The sequence below is a fragment of the Pyrgilauda ruficollis genome, unplaced genomic scaffold (genome assembly GCF_017590135.1).
Source record: "Pyrgilauda ruficollis isolate IOZ18807 unplaced genomic scaffold, ASM1759013v1 scaffold150, whole genome shotgun sequence".
Classification (NCBI taxonomy): domain Eukaryota; kingdom Metazoa; phylum Chordata; class Aves; order Passeriformes; family Passeridae; genus Pyrgilauda; species Pyrgilauda ruficollis.
In genome coordinates, this window is record NW_024513655.1 from 814,473 (window position 1) to 834,343 (window position 19,871).

Below are 19,871 nucleotides of genomic sequence, written 5' to 3' on the forward strand. Positions count from 1 at the left end.
AAAAAAAAAAAAAAAAAAAAAAAAAAAAAAAAAAAAAAAAAAAAAAAAAAAAAAAAAAAAAAAAAACCAAACCCTGCAGCTCTCCAAGACTGGCCAAAGAAGTAAAACCCAAGTGCAGTTCCCCCAATCCAGCATCTCCCAGTGCACAAGTCACCTTCAAAATCTTGGACTTTCTTCATGTAAATCTTCAGCTGCTTCTTCAGCTTCTTTTCATTCTTTTCCGACTTTTCCAGCAATTCTTTAAGATCCTGAAAGACAGAAGATACATTTAAAAGAATTTCCAACATTAAACCCATGAACAACTCATTTGGGGTGAGTTAGAGGCTGGAGTCTGGTCTGTGCATCACCAAGACATGGCATGAGCATCTCAGCACCACACATAGCATTTAATCCTGGCTGTTAATCACATTTAAATGGTTTTATTTAGGTATTGGAGTTGTTGAAAAAAGGCAAAAACTCAGGAGGTACCAACATTCCCTCCACAATTTGCACACAGATACAGAAGGGGAGAAAGGGAAAATTTATGATCATCCAGTCCACACTTCCAATAAAAGCAAGTAAGATGAAAGACCTGTGCTGCCTCTGTGCCTAACAGAGTAGAAGGGTCCCCAGTGATCTGATTTGGAAAACAGTGCCACAAAGTAGACAGGCTTAAAAAAGCATTTTAAAAAAATTAAAAATAAAGCACCTATGTAGTCACAAAAGTCATACAGCATATCAGCTCAATCAGCACCAGTGGGAGATGCTGATGGATTCTGCAGAGTTTAGGAGGGGTGAAAGAGATCCCAGTGCCCTTCCCTCCTTGTTATGGTTCATATCTCCTTCTCTCAAACTGTTTTTTGCCCTAGCACAGCTCCTTACCAGGTTTTCATTGGTCAGACGTGTAATTTCTTGCTGAAGTCCAAACTCCACCTGGACCTCTGGAGAGAGCTGCAGCGTCTGCAGGAATGCCTGCTGCTGCTTCTCCAGCTCCTCTTGCATTAAATCCACCTGGTTTTTCAGAGCTTCCATCTCCTCCTCGTGCTCCCTTCGCTGGTCCTGGAGCTGTGCTTCCAGCAATCTGAGAACAGAACCACACTTATCAGTCTCTGGTGTCAGCATGATAGTAGTAACCACCACTTGAGTTTAGATCCTGCAAAATCAGCCAACCTGGGAAATACTCTGTCAACCTCCCTATAAAGCTGACGAACAAGAAGCTATTATTGCCACACTAGTCTGTCATTTGCTATACTACAGATTAAATACTTTTGAAATAAAGAGATATTAAATCAAAGGTTGGGATTTTAAAAAAATAAATCCCAAGGCACCCTTTTTTATTTAACTGCATCAAACATCCAGGTTCCTTTACTTGCAAAGAGCAAATACCTGGCAAGAAAGCAACACAGATCAACACCTGCAGGTTTTGTTTTCAAAAGCTCTGCTTGAAGGACATTTGTTCCTGTGCTCCTTTCCTGTCAAACACAAATCTTCACTCTTGAAAAATGCCATTTGCTAAGCCAGAATGCCTTTTTAAATCCAGTGGAAAAATGATTCATCACTGAGATGTTAACTGCAGACACCTGTGCTGATGGTGATGGTGACAACCTGACAGGTGACATGGTAATTGATTTTAAGTGTCCCCTACCCTCTGCTACATGGAAATCTCTCTTCAGCCCACCAGCTCTTGCCAGATGATTGAAGTGACTCCAGAAGGTAAGAGGATTCTCAGAGAGGGCCACCAAGCCAGAAACTACAAAGTATAGTCCCAAATTATACAGGACAATGGTGGCCAAGAGAAGGAATGACCCAAGGGGACTACCAAGCCCCTGCCCCTGCCACAGCTCCCAGATGTGCCTGGTCAGAGCTGTGGGTCACCTCACACCCAGCTCAGGGCCTTCTGACACTGGATGCAAACAGCAGCCCTCAAAGATGAGGAGGATTCTGCTGTTGACAGCTCCACACTGACCCAGAACATGCACAGACACAGAGCCACAACTCGCTCTGGTCCATTGGGAAACCTGTCAACTGTTCCCTTACAGGAACAACTATGCACGGAATTTTTTTGTTGTTGTTTTGGCATTTTTCTGTAATAACTTTTATAAAGAGTGCATCCTTTCAGGGAAGATTCCTGGATGAAAAGTACCAATCAAACCCAGATTGTTCTGTGTGGTTGTTTTTTTGTTGCCTTTAGAAAATTTAATGACACAGTCTCTACTCCCACATCCCAGCACAAGACAGAAAAGCATGTTTTCCACCTATAGAAACATGAGCAATTATGCAGTCAGCCTCATAATCCTGTCAGGAGTTATATTCTTAATAAACTTGGAAAATACAGACCCACCATAAAATAAGTATTAAGTACTTAATTTTCATTTTATTTCTTCATATTGGGATTAGCTGGCATTCAGTCTGGATAATCTGTGAGACACCCTCAGAAGAACATGCTCCTTCTAAGAACCTGAGTCTCTACTTTGCTTGGAAAAACACATTAAATAATCTCTGTTATTTCTTCCTGTTACTGTCTGGTTTTACCCTGATACCTCTAGATGTGACAACTTTAGACTACTCTATACATGACATTTAAAATTTTCATCTCCTTAATGTCCTTAAAACTTTATATAAAATCATATATATTGGAGCCCCATAACCACCAAGCACGGGGGTGATGCAGGACAAGAATCCAGGAGGGATGTTTGCCCAGCAGAGCAGGACCTGGGGAGAGCTGTGGAATGAGGGCACCATGTGTCCATCACGTGCCTTTCTCACCCACAGAAAACACATGGATGGGAGCACAACATCCCCAGGATCATGCAAAGGTGACAGCACTGGGATACAAGCACAGAGCCTCCCCTTCCAACAGGTCACGGACTGGGAGAAAACACTTTCGAGAGGTGCCATGTCTTAGTGCAATTTGGGAGAAAAAAATTAAAATGGGAGAGTTTTTTTGTCTTCCTGGAGATCCCAGCTTCCCATCACCCAGTTTCCCATTACTGCCACCTTACTGGATCACAGCTCAGGCATTAATGACAACAGCCACCACCAGCAATGACCAACTGGAACCACGACTCCTCTGAAAATTACAGGAGGTCTCAATTCCTGCAGTTTGGAAATCCTACCTCCAGCTGCTCCCAGACAGGAGGACAGTGGGTCCTACCCAGGACCACATGGCAACAGCAGAGCAAGAGAAAGAGACAACAGGGCAAGGAAAAGGCAGGAGAAGGGAGAAGCAGCAGTGGGGAAAACCAGAAAATGTTTGACCTGGCAACTTGCTTTAAACCTTGATAAGCCAAGCCGAGCTCTCCATCTTCATTGAGATAGCCCCAGTCCTCAGTCTTGCTAGAAATAAAGGACAGAAAAAGGAAAGAAGAGGACAGAGAAAGACAAAAGGTCAATTGAAAGAGAAGGGGAAAAGGTGCAGAAGCCTTATGTGTTTCATTCAGTATTCATTTTCAGAGCACACTTTCATGGCATTGCATTTCTTTTTCTACCACAGGGAAGGAGAGCCCTGCCCTGGTTGTGCCCTCTATGACATTTTAAAAACAAGTTTCTCCATCTCTTTTTCACTGCAGCAACTCCCACTGGTCTAAGATAAATTCAACTCCTTCTACTTCAGCCAAGGGTTTCCTCAGCATTTGACTCCAACACATCAGTTGTTCCTCAGAGCAACCTTTGGTCCAAACACCTCATGCATCCACACGAGATCAATCTCCTCTGTACACATCCAGGCAGAATAATGGCCAGGAAAGTCTCATCTCACTTTAATACTTTTAGCAGTTGGCTTTTTTTAATCTGCTTTTAGCAGATTGTTTGGGGCTTTTTTTTTTTCCCCAAGTTATATGAGGCAAGAAGCTGATTTATCTTCTTTAATGAGGGGCTGAACACATAACAAATGAGTGAGGTAAGCTGGTCAGCTTGATCAGAAACACTTGTTACAGCAAGATTTTACATGGCTTTGATGTCAGCTAGAAAAAGGTGTTTGTTTTAAGCAATAACAATTTTAAAAGTAATCAAGGAAACCATCAAACTTAATATATCATTCTATTTAAAAAAAAACCCCAAAACCAAAACACAAAAAGAAGAAAGCCAAACACACATTTTGAAAAGAGCTGTAGCAGATGCCATTCCCTGGCAAGGGAATCTCTGCATATTTCAGTGGCAAAGCACAACACACAAACATTCACGAGCAAATTTTCACAGGAGGGAAGCAGTGAGAAATGTGGTGTTGCAGCCCTGCTTTGAAGGGGCTCTGGAGGTGCCTCACCACCACAGACACTCGTGCACCCCTCCTGTGCCAGTGCTCGAGCACAGCACTTCTCAAACCTGGCAAACATTTCAGGCACTGACACTTGCAAAGTTCATCTGTTAGAGCCACACGTATGAATTTAAATTAAAACCTTGTTGCCATCCCATACGTAGCAGGTTTCTAAAAGGGTCTGCAGGCTGACAGATAAAGGGAGGTTTATTGGTCTCATTTGCATGAATTTGTTAGTAAAGTCTTTTTTTTTGGTTCATATAATCTTATCAGTACATGTCCTCAGGCACTGAAAACCAAAGGAAAAAGCAGGAAGGGTCCCCACTATTTATTGCACATCTGAAACCTGTGAAATCTCACATGATGAGCAGCATTTTTAAGAGATAGTGTCCTTGGAAAAATAGCTTTCCTTCCTTTTTTACTCATAGGCATTGAGGTAAATGAGGAGAGGCACTCAAGAAAATGCCATTATAAGATAAATATATAAAAAATGCTGTTTTAAGGTAAACCTGCACTGGGAAATAAGCATTCAGTCCATCTCTATCAACACAGCACTGACTCAGAAATCACTGCACTCCCCCTTCTCCCAGAAGGTCACATTGACTCAGACGTAAAAAGGGGTCCTTTCAATGTAGTTAGAGTAATTGGCATCTGAAACCTGATTTCCTAAAATCCTGGGTCAATCCTATTCTCAAATAAGGCTGGAGAGGAGTTAAAAGGGCTGATTACCAAATCTGTGTTTTCCCTTTATCCTGACCTTGGAGGCACAGGTCTGGGGAGCAGCTGGGACCTGCAGTCTGCAAACTGTCTTCATCAAAAGGAAAAAATTCCTGCCCAAACACACCCCTGCCCTGTGAAAGCAGCTTAAAGGAGGTGTGTGTACCCCAAACCCAGAGATGTGTATTTCAGCATCTTCAGTAAATTATCCTCTCTTCATAAAAAAGGGGACATTTCACTTTCAGACACAGATGGACCTTTTTGTTTTAGGTAAAAGGAAAAATACTGTGCATCACAGACAGATCTGTGTCAGAGTGGGAGGATACCCATGGGAGAGTGGGAGGCAGAGATATGGTACAATCTCCACAGGATGGTCTCTCCCAGCTGCAAAAGCATCCCTCATGTGAAGCCAGCATCAGCTCTTCCCTTTGCACAGCAGCTGCAGGTGGGACTTGCCCAACAGGAAAGAAAAAAAAAAATCCATGTTCTCTACAGAAATCACTTGGAAGCTATCGTGGAAGCTAATTTCAAAGACACAGCCTGATTTACTCTAAGCTGTCAGGTTATTTATTATCTCTTAACACCATCACCTGGTCTCTCACTGTCTCTGCATTTCCACCAAGATCAAACAGGCTTGAAAGAATGATCCCAAGAACTGAAACAAGGAACAAAAAGCCTACTTGGCTCTAGATTCAGTTATTGTAGGAGAAAAATGAGGTAGGAGCTAACTTGATTTTCCTCTTAGCAGCCAAAATTCAGTAGAAAGAAAAGGAAAAAGAAAAGAAAAGAAAAGAAAACTGAGTTTAAGGCATTTATAAAGAAAGAGCTGATTTCAGTTCAAGCTTGCCCTTGACCTGGAATCAAAGGGCTTTCCTCTGGAAGCTTTGTGGAGAGAGAATGGATACATGAGCAGAGTTAGCAGCACCTGGCAGAGTTCTTCCTGTTTTCCTCCTGCTGTATTGAGAAGTGCTGCATGACATAGACATGGAGAGAATAAAAGGCTGATCTCCCACCAAAATAAAGCCATGCTCTGTCCTCAGCGTAAATGACTAAGACATGATGGCTTAGAGCTAGGAACAGCTCCTCAGTAGAGCAAGGTTTTACCACATCCATAAGCCTGGGCTGGTGAAAAACTTCCACCTGGTCAAAAAGCACCTCAGACTAGGGGGCATAGAGCAGCTGACACCCCTGAAGGACTGGGCCATCCAGAGGGACCTGGACAAGCCCAAGCAGTGGCCCAAGGAAACCTCATGAGGTTTAACAAGGCCGAGGGCTGGAGCTGCAGCCGGGCCAGGGCAGCCCCGGACCAGCCCCGGCTGGGGATGGGCAGCGGGAGCAGCCCGGGTCAGTCGAAGGTGTCCCTACCCATGGCTGGGGGTTGGAACAGGATGGGCTTTAAGGTCCCTTCCAACTCAAACCACTCTATGAAAGAGAAATAGGAGTGCTTCTTGCAGAGAAGGTGAGAGAAGAATTGGTTCTTGATTATAAATCCCACTTCAGAACTGCAACGCCACCAGAAAAGCTTCTCATTAAAATATGTATTGATCAAGATGAGAAAGGGAAAGCATTTCTGTTTCTCATGCTGACACCCTTGGGTATAGAGCTGTGTAAATACAAACACAATTTTTTGCTGGGGGAGGGAATGTTAATTTATGTTCACAAACACAATAATCCAGGCTCCCCAAGCATTTGTCTTCATCCATTTTATTGCCATCAACGCCAGCCTACAGCTTATAAACCAACCCAATAAACAGACAACTGCACAGGGAACCTTGTAATGGGGAGGTTGGTAGTGCTTAATGAGCCACTGGATAAATCACTGCAGAAAATCAGGGTGAGAGCATATAGAGCTACTGCTGCTGTATTTCAAGAGCCAAGCTCCAGTCAAGCTTCACGCGAAAGAGAGAATAATGAACTGACCCTGGAGACTGCAGACTTCCCCTCCCAAAACTTAAGAGACCAAAAACCAGCAAGGCCAGATCACATGAACTTCTTAAAATTGCAGTTCACCCATGAAATTGCAAGGAAAGAAATTTGTACCCCTGTGGAAAATTAGATCCTGGAAACTTATAGGCCCTGGAGGGATTTAAAATCCATGTGGATGTGACACATGGTTTAGTGCTGGCCTTTGCAGTGCTGGGGGAAGAGCTGAACCTCAAGAAATCTTTTTGAGCCGAAATGATTCTATGATTCCGTTCTTTCTGTAGAAGTCAAGTGTGGAAACCAGAATGTTGGGAGGAGGACTGGAGCCTCCTGGCGGGCTGCAGAAGGCAATGGGCACCAGTATGGCCAGATACCAATTTATACTGGGGGCCAGTGACACCCCGGGGTCAGACACACATCCTGTGAAAGCAGCAACCCTTGACTCCTTCAACAACCCCTAAGCACAAACTAACCTTCCCTGAACACTGGAAAATTTAGGGAGTAAATTTTAAATTAAATTTTAAATTAAAGCTGTGCACAACAATGGTATTTCACATCTTGTATGAGCACCCACAGCTCCAGGAGAATGTTGGAAAGAAGGAAGAAGAAGGAAAGAAGAGAAAATTCATAGACTTCATTAAGTGACCAAAACCTACTCCTTGCTGCAGGAAGTAAATCCACTGATTTGCTGACAAGAATGTGATGTGCAAATTGATCTCATCACCTCTGCTGCAGGAGGGGCAGAAATTTCATCAGCAAGTTCACTTCAGGAAAGCAAAATATTCAACGGCAAATTGAAAAAAACCACAAAGACTAGTCCTGATCTAGCCAGACATGATGCCCAGGTGAGAAACCAAAGTGACTAGAGCCCTGGACCCCAACAATCCCCACTGCCCCAGGCCTCCAGACCTGGTGAAAGCTGGCAGAACAGCCTGGGCAGAGCCCCAGTCCAGCCATCAGGGTTTTGAGCTCCACTTAAATGTGCCTTTCCTCATATTCATACAGGTGTGAATAAAATCCTCATTAAGTCAGGTCCCAGCCTGGAATGTTAACAACCTTCTGCAACCACTCTACAAAGTAGCATACCCTATTGTGTTATTAAAAGCCATTAATCCACAATAGCTGGATCTTCTTCCTTGCTGAATGGGAATTATTTAGGGGGAAAAAAAGCTTCAAACATCTGTATTTGTCAAGAGAAAAAAGAATAAAGATTAAATTTCCTTGAAGTAAAACAAAAATTTACTTTTCAAAATATCTTGCTGTTTAATCCATATACTTTTTTCTTCTTGCAAGATACTGCTTTATTATTTTATATCCTCCTGGGCAGCTGCAAGGAGTGATTTAATGCTTGGCAATATCAGCCCATTGTTACTGTCAAGACAGACACATGTTCCAAGTATTAATCCTCATTGAGGTAAACTGGCAATAAAAGTTGTTCCTGACACTCAGTTTGGGTGCAAGAAAATCAATAATATGAGTGTTTCCGGGGAATACAGCATGTTTGTTAGCTCAGTTTACCACGATGGGCTTTTGCCTTGGGTAAAACCAGAAGGGAACTTGAAATCTTCCCAACAGGGTATGAGATACCTGAGGAACAACTGATGGAGCTGGGGGTGTTCAGCCTGGAGAAAAGGAGACTCAGGGGTGACCTTATCACTCTGTACAGCTCCTGAAAGGTGGTTGTAATCAGCTGGGGTTGGTCTCTTTCTCCAGGCAGCACTGACAGAACCAGAGGACACAGTCTCAAGCTGCACCAAGGGAAATTTAGGTTGGATATTAGGAAAAAGCTTTTCATGGAAAGAGTGATAAAGTTCTGGAATGGCTGCCCAGGGAGGTGGTGGAGTCACCATCCCTGGATGTGTTTAAAAAAAGACAAGATGTGGCACTCAGTGCTATGGTTTAGTTGAGGTGTTGGGGCTGGGTTGGACTCAATGATCTTGAATGTCTCCTCCAACACAGTCATTCTGTAAATTCTGTAAATTCTGTGAAATAAATACAAATACAGTCCCAAATCTTAGTCTTCCTGTTATTTCCGTACTGGAAGCAAAATCAAAACCCTTTTGCTCACTTCCATGCTTGCCTTTCCACCTGCTCAGTATCTGACTGGAACTAGATGACCTCAAAGGTCTCTTTTGACCCAAACCGTTTCTGGCATTCTACAATTCCGTAAAATGTGTGCTCTTGATGGCCCACTCTTGAGTCCACAGCACAATCCAGAGGCTGGCAGCCCTCAAGGACACGTTGACTGTGGTGTGGATCCCTCTCTCCCACAGAAACCCCCCGTGCTGGGGAGGTCTGTGCCACACTTACCGGTTGGTCTCGCACATGCCCTGGTAGGCTTCGATCGCGTCCTCCTGGTCGACGTGCCGGTCACTGTTGGGCCAGCTGGCATTGGGGGAGATGCTCTCCTAAAGTCAACGTGCAAAACAGCTATGTGACTTCCTGCTTTAAAGCTCTGCCCAGCCCTGAAAGGTCCTGACACCAAACAACTCCCAACTATTCTATTAAAAGCACCCCTGGGACATCCACCACACGACTGAGTTTCTGTGAATCCACACACATGCAGCAGGAGAGATAAGAGATGGAAAAAAGATGCAGTGAACTTGGGAAGAGGATAAGGAGGGTGCTTGGCTTGGTCTGAAATACAAAACACACCAAAACCTTGAGGAATGGTAAGACAACAAATCAATAAAGACTGACTTTCTGGAAGATGTCCATTGGAATGTGCTCTAAATACAAATCCCATCCCAGCTGCTTGAGAGACAGGCGCCATTCTTGCCTGCATGTCAGAACAAACACATTACAGCTGCACTAGCCCAAAGTGAGCAGAATCTGAAATTCTAGAAATTCTAGAAATTCTAGAAATTCTTTTCCCTCACCTCATTTCCTTGCAGAATAAGATTATTGCTGCAAAACACTGCCAGGAACATGCTGAACCACACACATTGGTGCAGGGTGGTGTGGGTTGGCTTACCCTCATCAGGTGTAGGGGTAGGCACCCTACAGCAGTACTATGGCACAGATAGTCCCGGGCTATCTGAAATGCCAGGGGCTGCATCTCATCCCCAGGCAGGACATCCTGTGTCCCTGCACAACCCCCCATAACCTCCCTGTGCCATCCTGCCCACCAGAGCAGAAATGGCATTGCACAGGCAGCCAGTGATTCTCCACCAACAGAGCAGAAGAAGGTACAAAGAAAACCCATTACCCTCTCCTTTACCATGTTTTTCCCCGTCTCTTTCTGCTGGGCTGCCTTCATGATCTGCGACCTGAGGATGAGCACCTCCTCCTTGCGCACCTCCAGCTCCTCATTGGCCGATTTCAGCTGGTTCAGAAGGAGGTTGTAGCCATCCTGCACGTCGTTGGAGGAGTTGTTCTGGGTGGCGTGGTCGGCGATGGCCTTCCTCAGCTCATTGAGCTCATTTTTCAGCTTCTTGTTCTCCGACTCCAGCTCTTGCCTCTGGAAAACACCGAGCCATTAAGCAGTTTAGATAAACTGCCCTGTGGTGCCTCATCCTGCTCTGAGATGCCTCTAGGATGACTCAATTATCGATGGTTACAGATCAATACAAGCCAGGATCTGCGTTTTGCTGCCAGCCCAGCCATCTGTGGTTCAGGGAAGTCTTTTGCTTTGTCAGCAGCCTGTTGCTGTTTAATAACAACGCTACAGAGTGACCCAGGGTATTTTTTATTTGTTGACATTATTTCTAAACACAAAAGCAGTCTGTTAAAGCAGCTAAGCATGCTCTTTTCTCTTCCACCTCTTTTCCTTCTGAATCAATAAATCACACAACCCGCACAACATTCAGCTCACCTTTCATATTCATTAGATAAGCTGGAAGATGCTGGTTTGCCCAAACCATCATCATGGCAGGCATCCCTTAGGTGGGCCAGGGTCTGTGAATTCCTTCTTCTTTTCTCATACACTTTGTAATTCCCCCACCCCAGTGCAGTGTTTACAGCTGGAGGATTTCCTCACCTTGATATCTCCTCAGCCACTGGTGTTTGACAGGCAGGGCGAATACTGCGCTGGTTTGATGCCAACTGATTCTCCTGAATAACAACATCTTAGCTGAGATAACTGAAGGGCTTATTCATTTCTGCATGGCAGCAGAAGACAGCAGGATAGAGCTCTGACAGGCAGTACAGCCTTTATTTCAGTCTGTCACTACAAAGCTTTGTTTGGAGGTGGCAGCATAACATTGGGAACTCCTTGCCACCACCCAAAACCCACCTGGAGAATCCCTGCTGGGTCAGGAGCAGCTTTGCTCCTGCACATGGTACAATCACACACTCATGGGATGGTTTGGGTTCGAAGGGACCTTAAAGCTTATCCAGTTCCACCTTCTGCCATGGGCAGCGACACCTTACACTGTCCCAGGCTGCTCCAAGATCCTTCCAACTTGGCCTGGGACACTTCCAGGGATCAAGGGGCAGATTTTCTGGGCAACCTGCACTGGAGCCTCACTACCCTCACAGCCAAGAACTTCTTCCCAATATCCCATCTAAATCTGCCCTCTTCAAGCTTGAAACCATCAGTCCTTGCTGTGGGTCACAGACTTGCTGGGAGCCAGGCTCCTTGGAGTCCTGTTCACAACAACCCACCTCCCTTCACATGATCCTGCACCTCTGGCTGGGTGGCATGGTGGCACCCAGGAGTGCTCCCTCCCATCTCCACGCCCCCGGACTTCTCAGGCAACGCCAAACCCCAACAGGACCCTTGTCCAACACAGCACAAACCAACCCCTGCACATGAGCTGACAGTCTGCTGTCTGATGAGGGGTCAGCTCTTTCCTAGGGACCAACCCCCATCCATGTGGATTCTCCAGTGTCTGCAGCAGCGCAAGATCATTCCCCAGTGTCACCCACGTGCCTCTTCTCCCTGCTGCTTACTGAGCCTTTCCACAGCTTCCTTTCACAACCCCTCCTATCTCTAGGATATCTGCTTCATTATCAGCTTGGGCTGAGTCAAGCTAATGAATCCAAAAATGGCTGGGGGGGGAGGGGGGGATGGGGGCAATTTATCCAATTTACACAGTGTGTAGCTAGCACAGCTGTGTAAACCCCATTTCCATAGGAAACGGGTGTTGTAATTATAAATCCTTACAAATTATAAATAGCATGGCTTATCACAGCAGAGGTGTGAGCAGAATAGCTGATCTGGCATCTGGGCAGCACGCTCCTAGCTGAACAGACAACATCAGTAATGGGGCATATTAAGGTACTTTATACCATCTGTCATGAAAAATACTACCAAAAGGATAAGAAATTACTTAGATCCATCATCTGGTTAATTCCACATTAACCATGTATATGAGACATGGGCTTTTCTGTAACTGGTGTTTAAAGCAGGAGTTGGAAGTTTGTGCATGGTGGGAATTGGTATCAAACTGGGTTTAACTCTTCCTGCTACATCACCCCTCACTGATGGTGAAAGCAGTTACTTGCTTTTCTACTCTTCTCTTAATAATAAAATAACTCTTCTGTGGGTTTTGTTATTTGCTGGGTAAGACCTCTGCTTTCCTTTTTCTTAACCTTTGTCCTCCTCCTCTTTGTGTCTCTTTCTCCCTCTCTTTTTTGTAATGGGTCAGCCACACTGCCAACTCCAAGGCCTGGTCATTTCAAGTTCTGGCTAGAAACAAAGCCAGGAAGACCAGGAAAGAAAGCAAATACCAATAACCCTGCTCCAAGAGCCCCTGCCATACACTCCTTTCAAAATTTACATTTAAGTATATTCTATGCTCCTTTCTTTGTGGATTTCATGGAGCAGTGTTAAAACACCTTCTGTCCCCAGCTCACACACCCTTTTACATCAGCACTTGCCATGGAAGATCAGCAGCTAAAATTAAATACTATGGATGTGGAAAGAGATTTCTACTGGCAAAATGAAAAATGCTCTTTTTTCAGCATAATCCAGTCAGGCTGATTTATTTGACAAATATCTGGCAAATAAATTTGATCAAAATATTTTACAGTCAGAGTGCACTGAACTTGAACTCACACTTGGCCCAACATATGCAGTGTTAAAGAGCTCTGACAGGGTTACCCAAGCACTAATGGTGATGGAAGTAGCTTCACTCTTTAGCAAAGAGCCTACAGAGCAGTGCTGGGGGAAGTGTGAGCCTGCCTAAGTCACAACTAAGTGCCTAAGGTTAGCACTGCCATGCCAGGATTTTGCCCCCTCTCTTCTGGTACTCTGCAGGAAAAGAAAATTAAATCCTCCATGCAGCTCATTTTATGATGGGCTTCCAGTTCTAAGGGATGAAATGAGTGAGAAACTTGCTTGGAATCCTAGAATGTGTGAGTTAGGAAGGACCTTTAAAAGCCATCTAGTCCAGCTGCAGAGACAGCTGCCACTAGAGCAGGGTGCTCAGAAACACGGAGTCAGAGCAAGGGCTCCTTGGCGCTTTCATTCCCACTGCCACTTTCCCAGCTTGAAAAAACAAGGAGAATACATTTTTCACTGGCATGTCTGAGGGACATATCTCCCTGTTTTGCATTCCTGGATAATGATTAACCAAACATCTGTCTGGGTGTATTTTGGGACAGCATCTTCTGAGAAATGTATTTCTCCATTACAAAGGACAGGTAACTTCTCCCTGTAAATTTATCAGTGTTAGCTCAAGTTTCACACATTTCAGTCTTATGAAACTAAAAAAACAGATGAGCCTCTCTAATGGAGCACTGTGCCTCACCCACTTCCCTCCATCAGGATCTGCATCAAGAATGGGCTCCTCACCACATGCTAAATCCAAAGGCAAATCCCTGCCATCATGGGTGTCGTGGCAGTAATAATTATGGTAATAATTACACCAAGACACCAAGCTGGAGGACAGCAGACACCTATGAAGTATCAGACCATGGGCTGCTTGCAGAAGCCAAACCAGCACAGCCACCCAGTAGCATCCACACCTTGTATTGTCCTGCTTGAGGGGCTGTGAGTGCCAAAAAATGTCTGAAATGTGACATAGAAGTATGGAATCATACTTTAAAATAGTAAGGAAATAGTTTGTAAGTTAAAGCTCATCTTGTCCAAACTGAAAGAGAGAAGGTTTAGATCATAAAGGAGAAAAAAAAAAAATTTGTCTGAGGGTGGTAAGGCCCTGCCTGGCACAGGGTGCCCAGAGGAACTGTGGCTGCCCCTGGATCCCTGGAATTGTCCCAGGCCAGGTGGGAACAGCCTGGTCCAGGGGAAGGTGTCCCTGTCCATTCCTGACAGACTGGTACCTCACAAGCCATTCAAGAGCATCCACAAAAAGACTGTCCCATGTGTGAGCTTTCAGGCACCTCAGGCTATTTCCCCAAGATAAAGTCTTTTTAAGCTGGTAAAAATGAAAAATAAACACATTCACAATAAATTCTTAAAGGAACCAGAGATAGTACAAATATCTGATATATAAATTAGCAGGAGAAAGAGAAGAACAGCTTTGTCATAGCCATGGAAGCAGCTGTCAAGGGGGAAGGAGGGAAAAGAAGCCCTCAAAATCAGCAGTAAGTCACTCTTGTGCTGCAGACAGAGACTTCAGCCTGTGTTCTTGTTCAGATGTGGGGAGAACAGCAGGGAGGTGTTTTTGTTTCTCTTTTTCAGTGGTCCTTCTCAGGAAAACATTCCTACAGGAAATGTGAATTCCCTGCACATTCATTTTCCATCTTTTTTAGACTAAAGTTTAAAGAACCCTGCATTTTTAGCAACACATGCCACCTATTCTTATAAATAGTATTAACATTAATTGGTAAATTTGTTAAAAATTTAACATTTGATAATTTTAAAATTTGTTAGAAATGTAGAACTATGAATGCTATTATGTTAGTATGCAGAAAGTAGGAAAATCCAAAATTAGTATTTCCACTCTGAACTTCCAGGGTTAAACTTTGAAGAAAATACAGTTTGTGAACTCATAAAGAAGTCAGAATTCCAGAAGACATTTAAGGAGGTGGTGGTTCTCATCTGCTGGGTTTCCCCCTTCTAAACTGCAACTCCACTTTGCTTTGCAAGGTCAAGAGGGTTAAACCTTCCACAAATATGTTTAACCAGCTGGAGGACACTTGTGCAGTGACCTGGCCATGCTTTTTCTCCAAGGGACTATGGAGAGGTACTAAGGAAATTCATGGGGGTTTCCCTCCACCACAAACAGCAAATTTTGGCCAGAGCTACACCAGTATCATGCTAGGAAAATAAAATTGGATTATTAACTGTCATAAAAATCTACTGAGGGTTGGACATCCTTTCCATCTCTGATTTCTGCTTGCATTTTTTTTTTTTTTATCCTTCAGAGGAGATGATGCAGAAGGAAAAATTGATATTACTACTGACAGATGGTTTAGCATCATGCTGTTCTGGAAAACATATGTTCCTCCAGACTTCTCAGTTCCAATATTTGTTAATGGGATAGGAAGAGAAGGAACACCAGAAAGGAAGGTCTGCACTGAAAAAACCAACAGCATAAAAAAATTTTCCTTAGTAACATTATCCTAGGAACTGGTTTTCTGAGAATAAGCAGGACATAAAAATTGGTTTGAGACAGTTAAGGCCAGAAGTGTTTGAATACAGTTAGAGCAGGAGGATAGAACCCACAGAAGCTGCAGTAAGAGCCCAGGAGGTTTCAGTTGCTCTGATTGTCACAGGGAGAAAGTGATGGGGACTGTCAAACCTGTCAGGATTTAGAGCTTGGGGGCAAGACAAATTCCAGGGTAGGGCAATACTGAGAAGACACAGGATGACTGTGCTCAGCCAGCAGCTCTGCTGGGAGATGGAGCCATTTAAGGAGGCTCAAATCACTCCACAGATTTATCTGGGTTTGACCTGAGTGGCACCTTGGGATAGCACAGAAGGTGGCTAAGAAGCAGAGGTGGAGCCTGGAACAAGAAACAGCCCATAAGAATTTACATCTGCTGCAAAGCTGACTGCTGAGACCTGCAGTGCCCGTCAAAGGGAACCCAACAAAGTCCCAGAGGGAAAAAGCCCCCTTCACCATGAGTGGGTGTGTTACCTCCATGGATGACTCCAGACAGGTAGATCAGCAGAAAACAGATGTCACCCCAGAGAGAAACATATGTGAGCCCCTCCCATGCCCAGGAGCAGAAGGAAAGCTACAGCTTTCCAACTGCCCTCTGTTGTAGCAGGCCCAGGGCCTGCAAGGCCTCCATGGCGGTCAGAGGCCTGAGCCAGGAAATGCCGAGTCACAATGACTCGGGCCTTAGAAGCCCCTCTGTGCCGCCTTTCGGACCCTGCTGATCTCTCTGTAAGCCTGTAGGTCACTTTCCCCTGACTCTTACTATTGGACAGTTTCCAAAACCCCTGTAGGGTATAAAAACCCCTAATTCTGCCTGGTTTGCCAGAAGAGCTGTCACTGAGACCCTTCGTGGGACACCCTCATAAAGAATCCTGCGGAATCGTCCAACAGCCTTCTCCTCTCCCTCCCTGCGTCTGCTGCCTCGGCCCAAGCAAGCCAAAAGAGCTGATATCACACCGAGCTGATAATCACTAAAGAGCTGAAATCACTTGAGCTTGCTTGGCTGCCTGCAGCTGGGAAAGGCCTGGGAGATCGGCCCTGGTCTGAGCCTCCACTGAGCTATCCTGGCCTCGGCAGTGCACCGGGCACAGCCCGGCTGGAACCGGCCGGGATACTCTGTAACAGAGCTGATTACAGCAGGTTTGGGATTATTATCACATTCACACCACTTGTTTGGGCTGCTGGAGCCACGCAATGGGTTACAGCACTAAGGAGAAGCCTCTCACTCACCTTCAGGCTGTTGTATGCAAAATCTTCATGTTCTGAAGTCACTTCAGTCTTTATTTCAATTACCTGTGCAGATTAAAGAGTAAATTTGTATTTAGGAACTGGCACACAGCACAGGGTAGCTGGGCACATCTCCATCAGCATTCAGCCCTGCTGGCCAGCTCAACCATAATAATGTCATTAATTGCCATCAGACAGCATCCCAGCAACACCAGTGGGGCAGAGGACACTCCAAGAGAAAATGGTTTAGTCTCTCATTAATATCTTGACAACTGTGCCTCGCTGCAGCTTTCAAACAATGACAGTCATTAAGGGAACATTCTCCAACAGAGCAGTTGGAAAACACATTTTTAATCCTCCTGCAGCAGGAATGAGAGGCTGGGGAAGTCTCCCGTTTCGTGTGTTTCCTGCAAATTGCAAGGGGTGATCAGTAAGGGTATCTAGTGAAGCAAGTCAATAATTACTGTTGATGATTTTGTTGAGTCTCCTACTGCATTTTTCAAAGGTACACTGATCTCACACTGGAGAGTAATAATGAAAATAATTCCCAAACAAAGCAACAGAAGCCCCAGAAATTCCAAATATGTATCCAAGAGGGATGGCATTTGCCCAACAATTTGTAAAAGAGCATCTTCAGTGCTTCAGGACACCAAGCACACAGCAGCACTGTTTAATAGCACACTCTGGCCTCTGACAAGCCACAGAGCCTTGGCTACAGATGGCAGGGAAAGCACATACAAGAGATCTGCTATTAATGCCCTCAACCCAGAAGTCAGCTCACCACAACCTAGAGAGCTGTATTTTCAGACTCACACATTCCTGTCCCCTGAGTTACCACTGGGCTGCTAGTAATCTTAATTTTTTTAATATACGTGTTTTTAATTTGCTTTCAGGCAAGCAACTCGAATTTTAGGAAGTTTGGAGTTATTTTTTGTTTGGGTTTTTTGGTGGTTTTTTTTCATAAGGAAGAAAGAACACAGCAACAGAAATTAAGAACCCATTCTTCTAGCAGCTATCCTGATATTTCTGATTTACTACATTACTTTTAACCTGTATTCCTCTCTATGATCATTACTGAGGAAAAAACCTAACCAAGACACAGAGATGATGATAAAACAAGACTGGGACACCAGCCTGACTGACATGTGTGTGAAGTGCTTTTCAGCTCATGCCACACTGCATGGGGGTGGGGATGGGGGAGAAGCCAAGACAGCAAAGAAATGATTGAATAACAGGAATCATCCAAAAGGGAGGTTTGTTGAACACGTAGGGTGCCACATGTGAGACACAGGCTCAGTGCTGGTGGAATAACGTGTGCCAAAATTGATTCCACGTTTCATTGCTTTCAAGAAGCTCAAGATACTGCCCTAAACATGTTATAACCAGTTTGTTTAAACAAATAAATAAAGCAGTTCCCCTGTCCAATTGTCCTTAGCTGACAAAAAAATTTATCTCCATTTTCCAGATGGATTTGTTGCCTCTTACGTTGAACTTGTCATTCTCAAAGCTAAATTCCTACATCATGTGGCCTCAGGCAATCAAGGAAAGCCAGTTACAAATATGAAATATTGGTATCCATGAAAAGATGTCTCTTGCCTGGGATTTCTTGTTCTCTTGCTCCTTTTTCTCCAGCTGGGCTTGCAGCTTCTTCCTCTCCAGCTCAAGCTCCCTCACTCGCTTCTGTAGCTTCAGGAAGAGGGTCATGTCCATGGCTGCTTTCTCCATCCCAATCTCCTGGAGAAGGACAGGAGGGAGGGGAAAAAAGAGAAGACCTCAGTGTCAAGTTCTATACCCATACACAGTGCTGGATGCACCCTGTCTGTACATCAGCCACAGCCAAGAACAAGAGCATCCTAAGAAACACATGCACTTCCAAAGAGCAAATCCACATTTTAAACACCTATTTTTAATGTCAGTAAAATGCCTGACTTGTTTTGATACATCACTGAATGCTTAACAGCCCAACAGAAGTAGGTGATGTGGGTTAAGAATATAAAAAATGCCCCTTTTAGTGAAGTGTTTATTTGTTGGGTTTTTTTAACTGCCCACACCTGGAATATTTTATATCAATGCATTGTCAATACTGATTATTTTAACTTCAGAAAATGCTTTCAGAGCTGTTCAAAAATACCAAAGCAATATAATGCAGCAGCCAGCAGAGGGAAATGGGGGTTTCTGCACGCGTGTACTGGAACACAAAATATGGTCCTGCAAGGGTAGGGATGGCCCTAGGGATACTGATCACCTGTTAGTGCTCAAGTGTCAGAAAAGTGGAGTTTAAAAAGCAGCCTATTCTGTCAGATGTAAGTAAAAAACACATTTCCCTTTTCCACAGGCTTCTTGATAGCCAAGCCAATTTGTGCTGCTCTTTTCTGCATTAGGAGACTGTTGATTTGATTACAGGGCCGTGCTGGCCAGCAAAGCATCAGTGAAGATGCTTGGGAATGAAAATGCTCAGGGCAAGAGGCCAATGAATTCTGGTGTCCTTGCAGAGAGGGATCATGATACAGTCATGATCCATCAGCACTGGGTGTAACTGCTGTGATGAATTTTCATCAGTCTTCAAGCTGGTATGGCCCAAAGACAGTGCTGTATTATTTTTAGAGCCCTGATGCTGCAAACAAGTAGAATTTGCCAGAGCACCACAACCCTGCAGTCCCTCTCACACAATTAAGGATGCATTTCTACACCATGGAATCAATTTCATCCATCACACCTCACTGCCCAGCCTGCACTGCCCCACGGTGCTGCAAACCCCACACCCATCACACTCTGCCCTCCCTCCCCATTTGCTGTACCTCCACCTGCTGTATCACATCCTCGGTGTCCCCGATCTCAGAGGTGCAGATGGATGGGTTATTGGAATCAGACTCCAAGCTGCTCTGGTTGGATGGGTTTCTCCTGTGCCCCGGTGTTTGCTGCCAAGAAATGAGGCAGACACATAAAGCACCCAGTGTTGAAGGACTCCTCTCCAAGTGTTGCTTCTTGAGAGCAAATATGTGACTATATACTTGTTACCTACAGAGAATTACATGTTCTAAGTTTTTGTGCCCTACCCTTAAAATTCAAAGTGCAGAAGTGATATAGAAGCTCAGCTTAAAAATTCTGCATGAATTAAAGGCTCTTCATGACACCAAATGCCTGGTAAGTGTGAACATGCAAATCTGAGCTCAAGGTTGTGCTGCTGACAGCACCCTCCAGAACCCTCTTTAAACACCCAGCCTTCCATCAAATCCAGCAGCACTCAGATTTTCAAAAGT

General features: G+C 44.5%; 1 protein-coding gene across 1 annotated transcript in view; it reads right to left on the reverse strand.

Annotated features, from left to right (window-relative positions):
- The window catches only part of MYO5B (myosin VB), a 119,468-nt gene that overhangs the window by 10,019 nt on the left and 89,578 nt on the right, over positions 1-19,871 (reverse strand). The window contains exons 26-33 of the mRNA XM_041461684.1: positions 19,410-19,529; positions 18,208-18,345; positions 16,615-16,677; positions 10,080-10,331; positions 9,182-9,279; positions 3,238-3,315; positions 862-1,060; positions 155-248 (exon numbers count right to left, since the gene is read on the reverse strand). Of these exons, the coding sequence (XP_041317618.1) occupies positions 155-248; positions 862-1,060; positions 3,238-3,315; positions 9,182-9,279; positions 10,080-10,331; positions 16,615-16,677; positions 18,208-18,345; positions 19,410-19,529 (1,042 nt within the window). The remainder of the gene's footprint in view (positions 1-154; positions 249-861; positions 1,061-3,237; positions 3,316-9,181; positions 9,280-10,079; positions 10,332-16,614; positions 16,678-18,207; positions 18,346-19,409; positions 19,530-19,871) is intronic.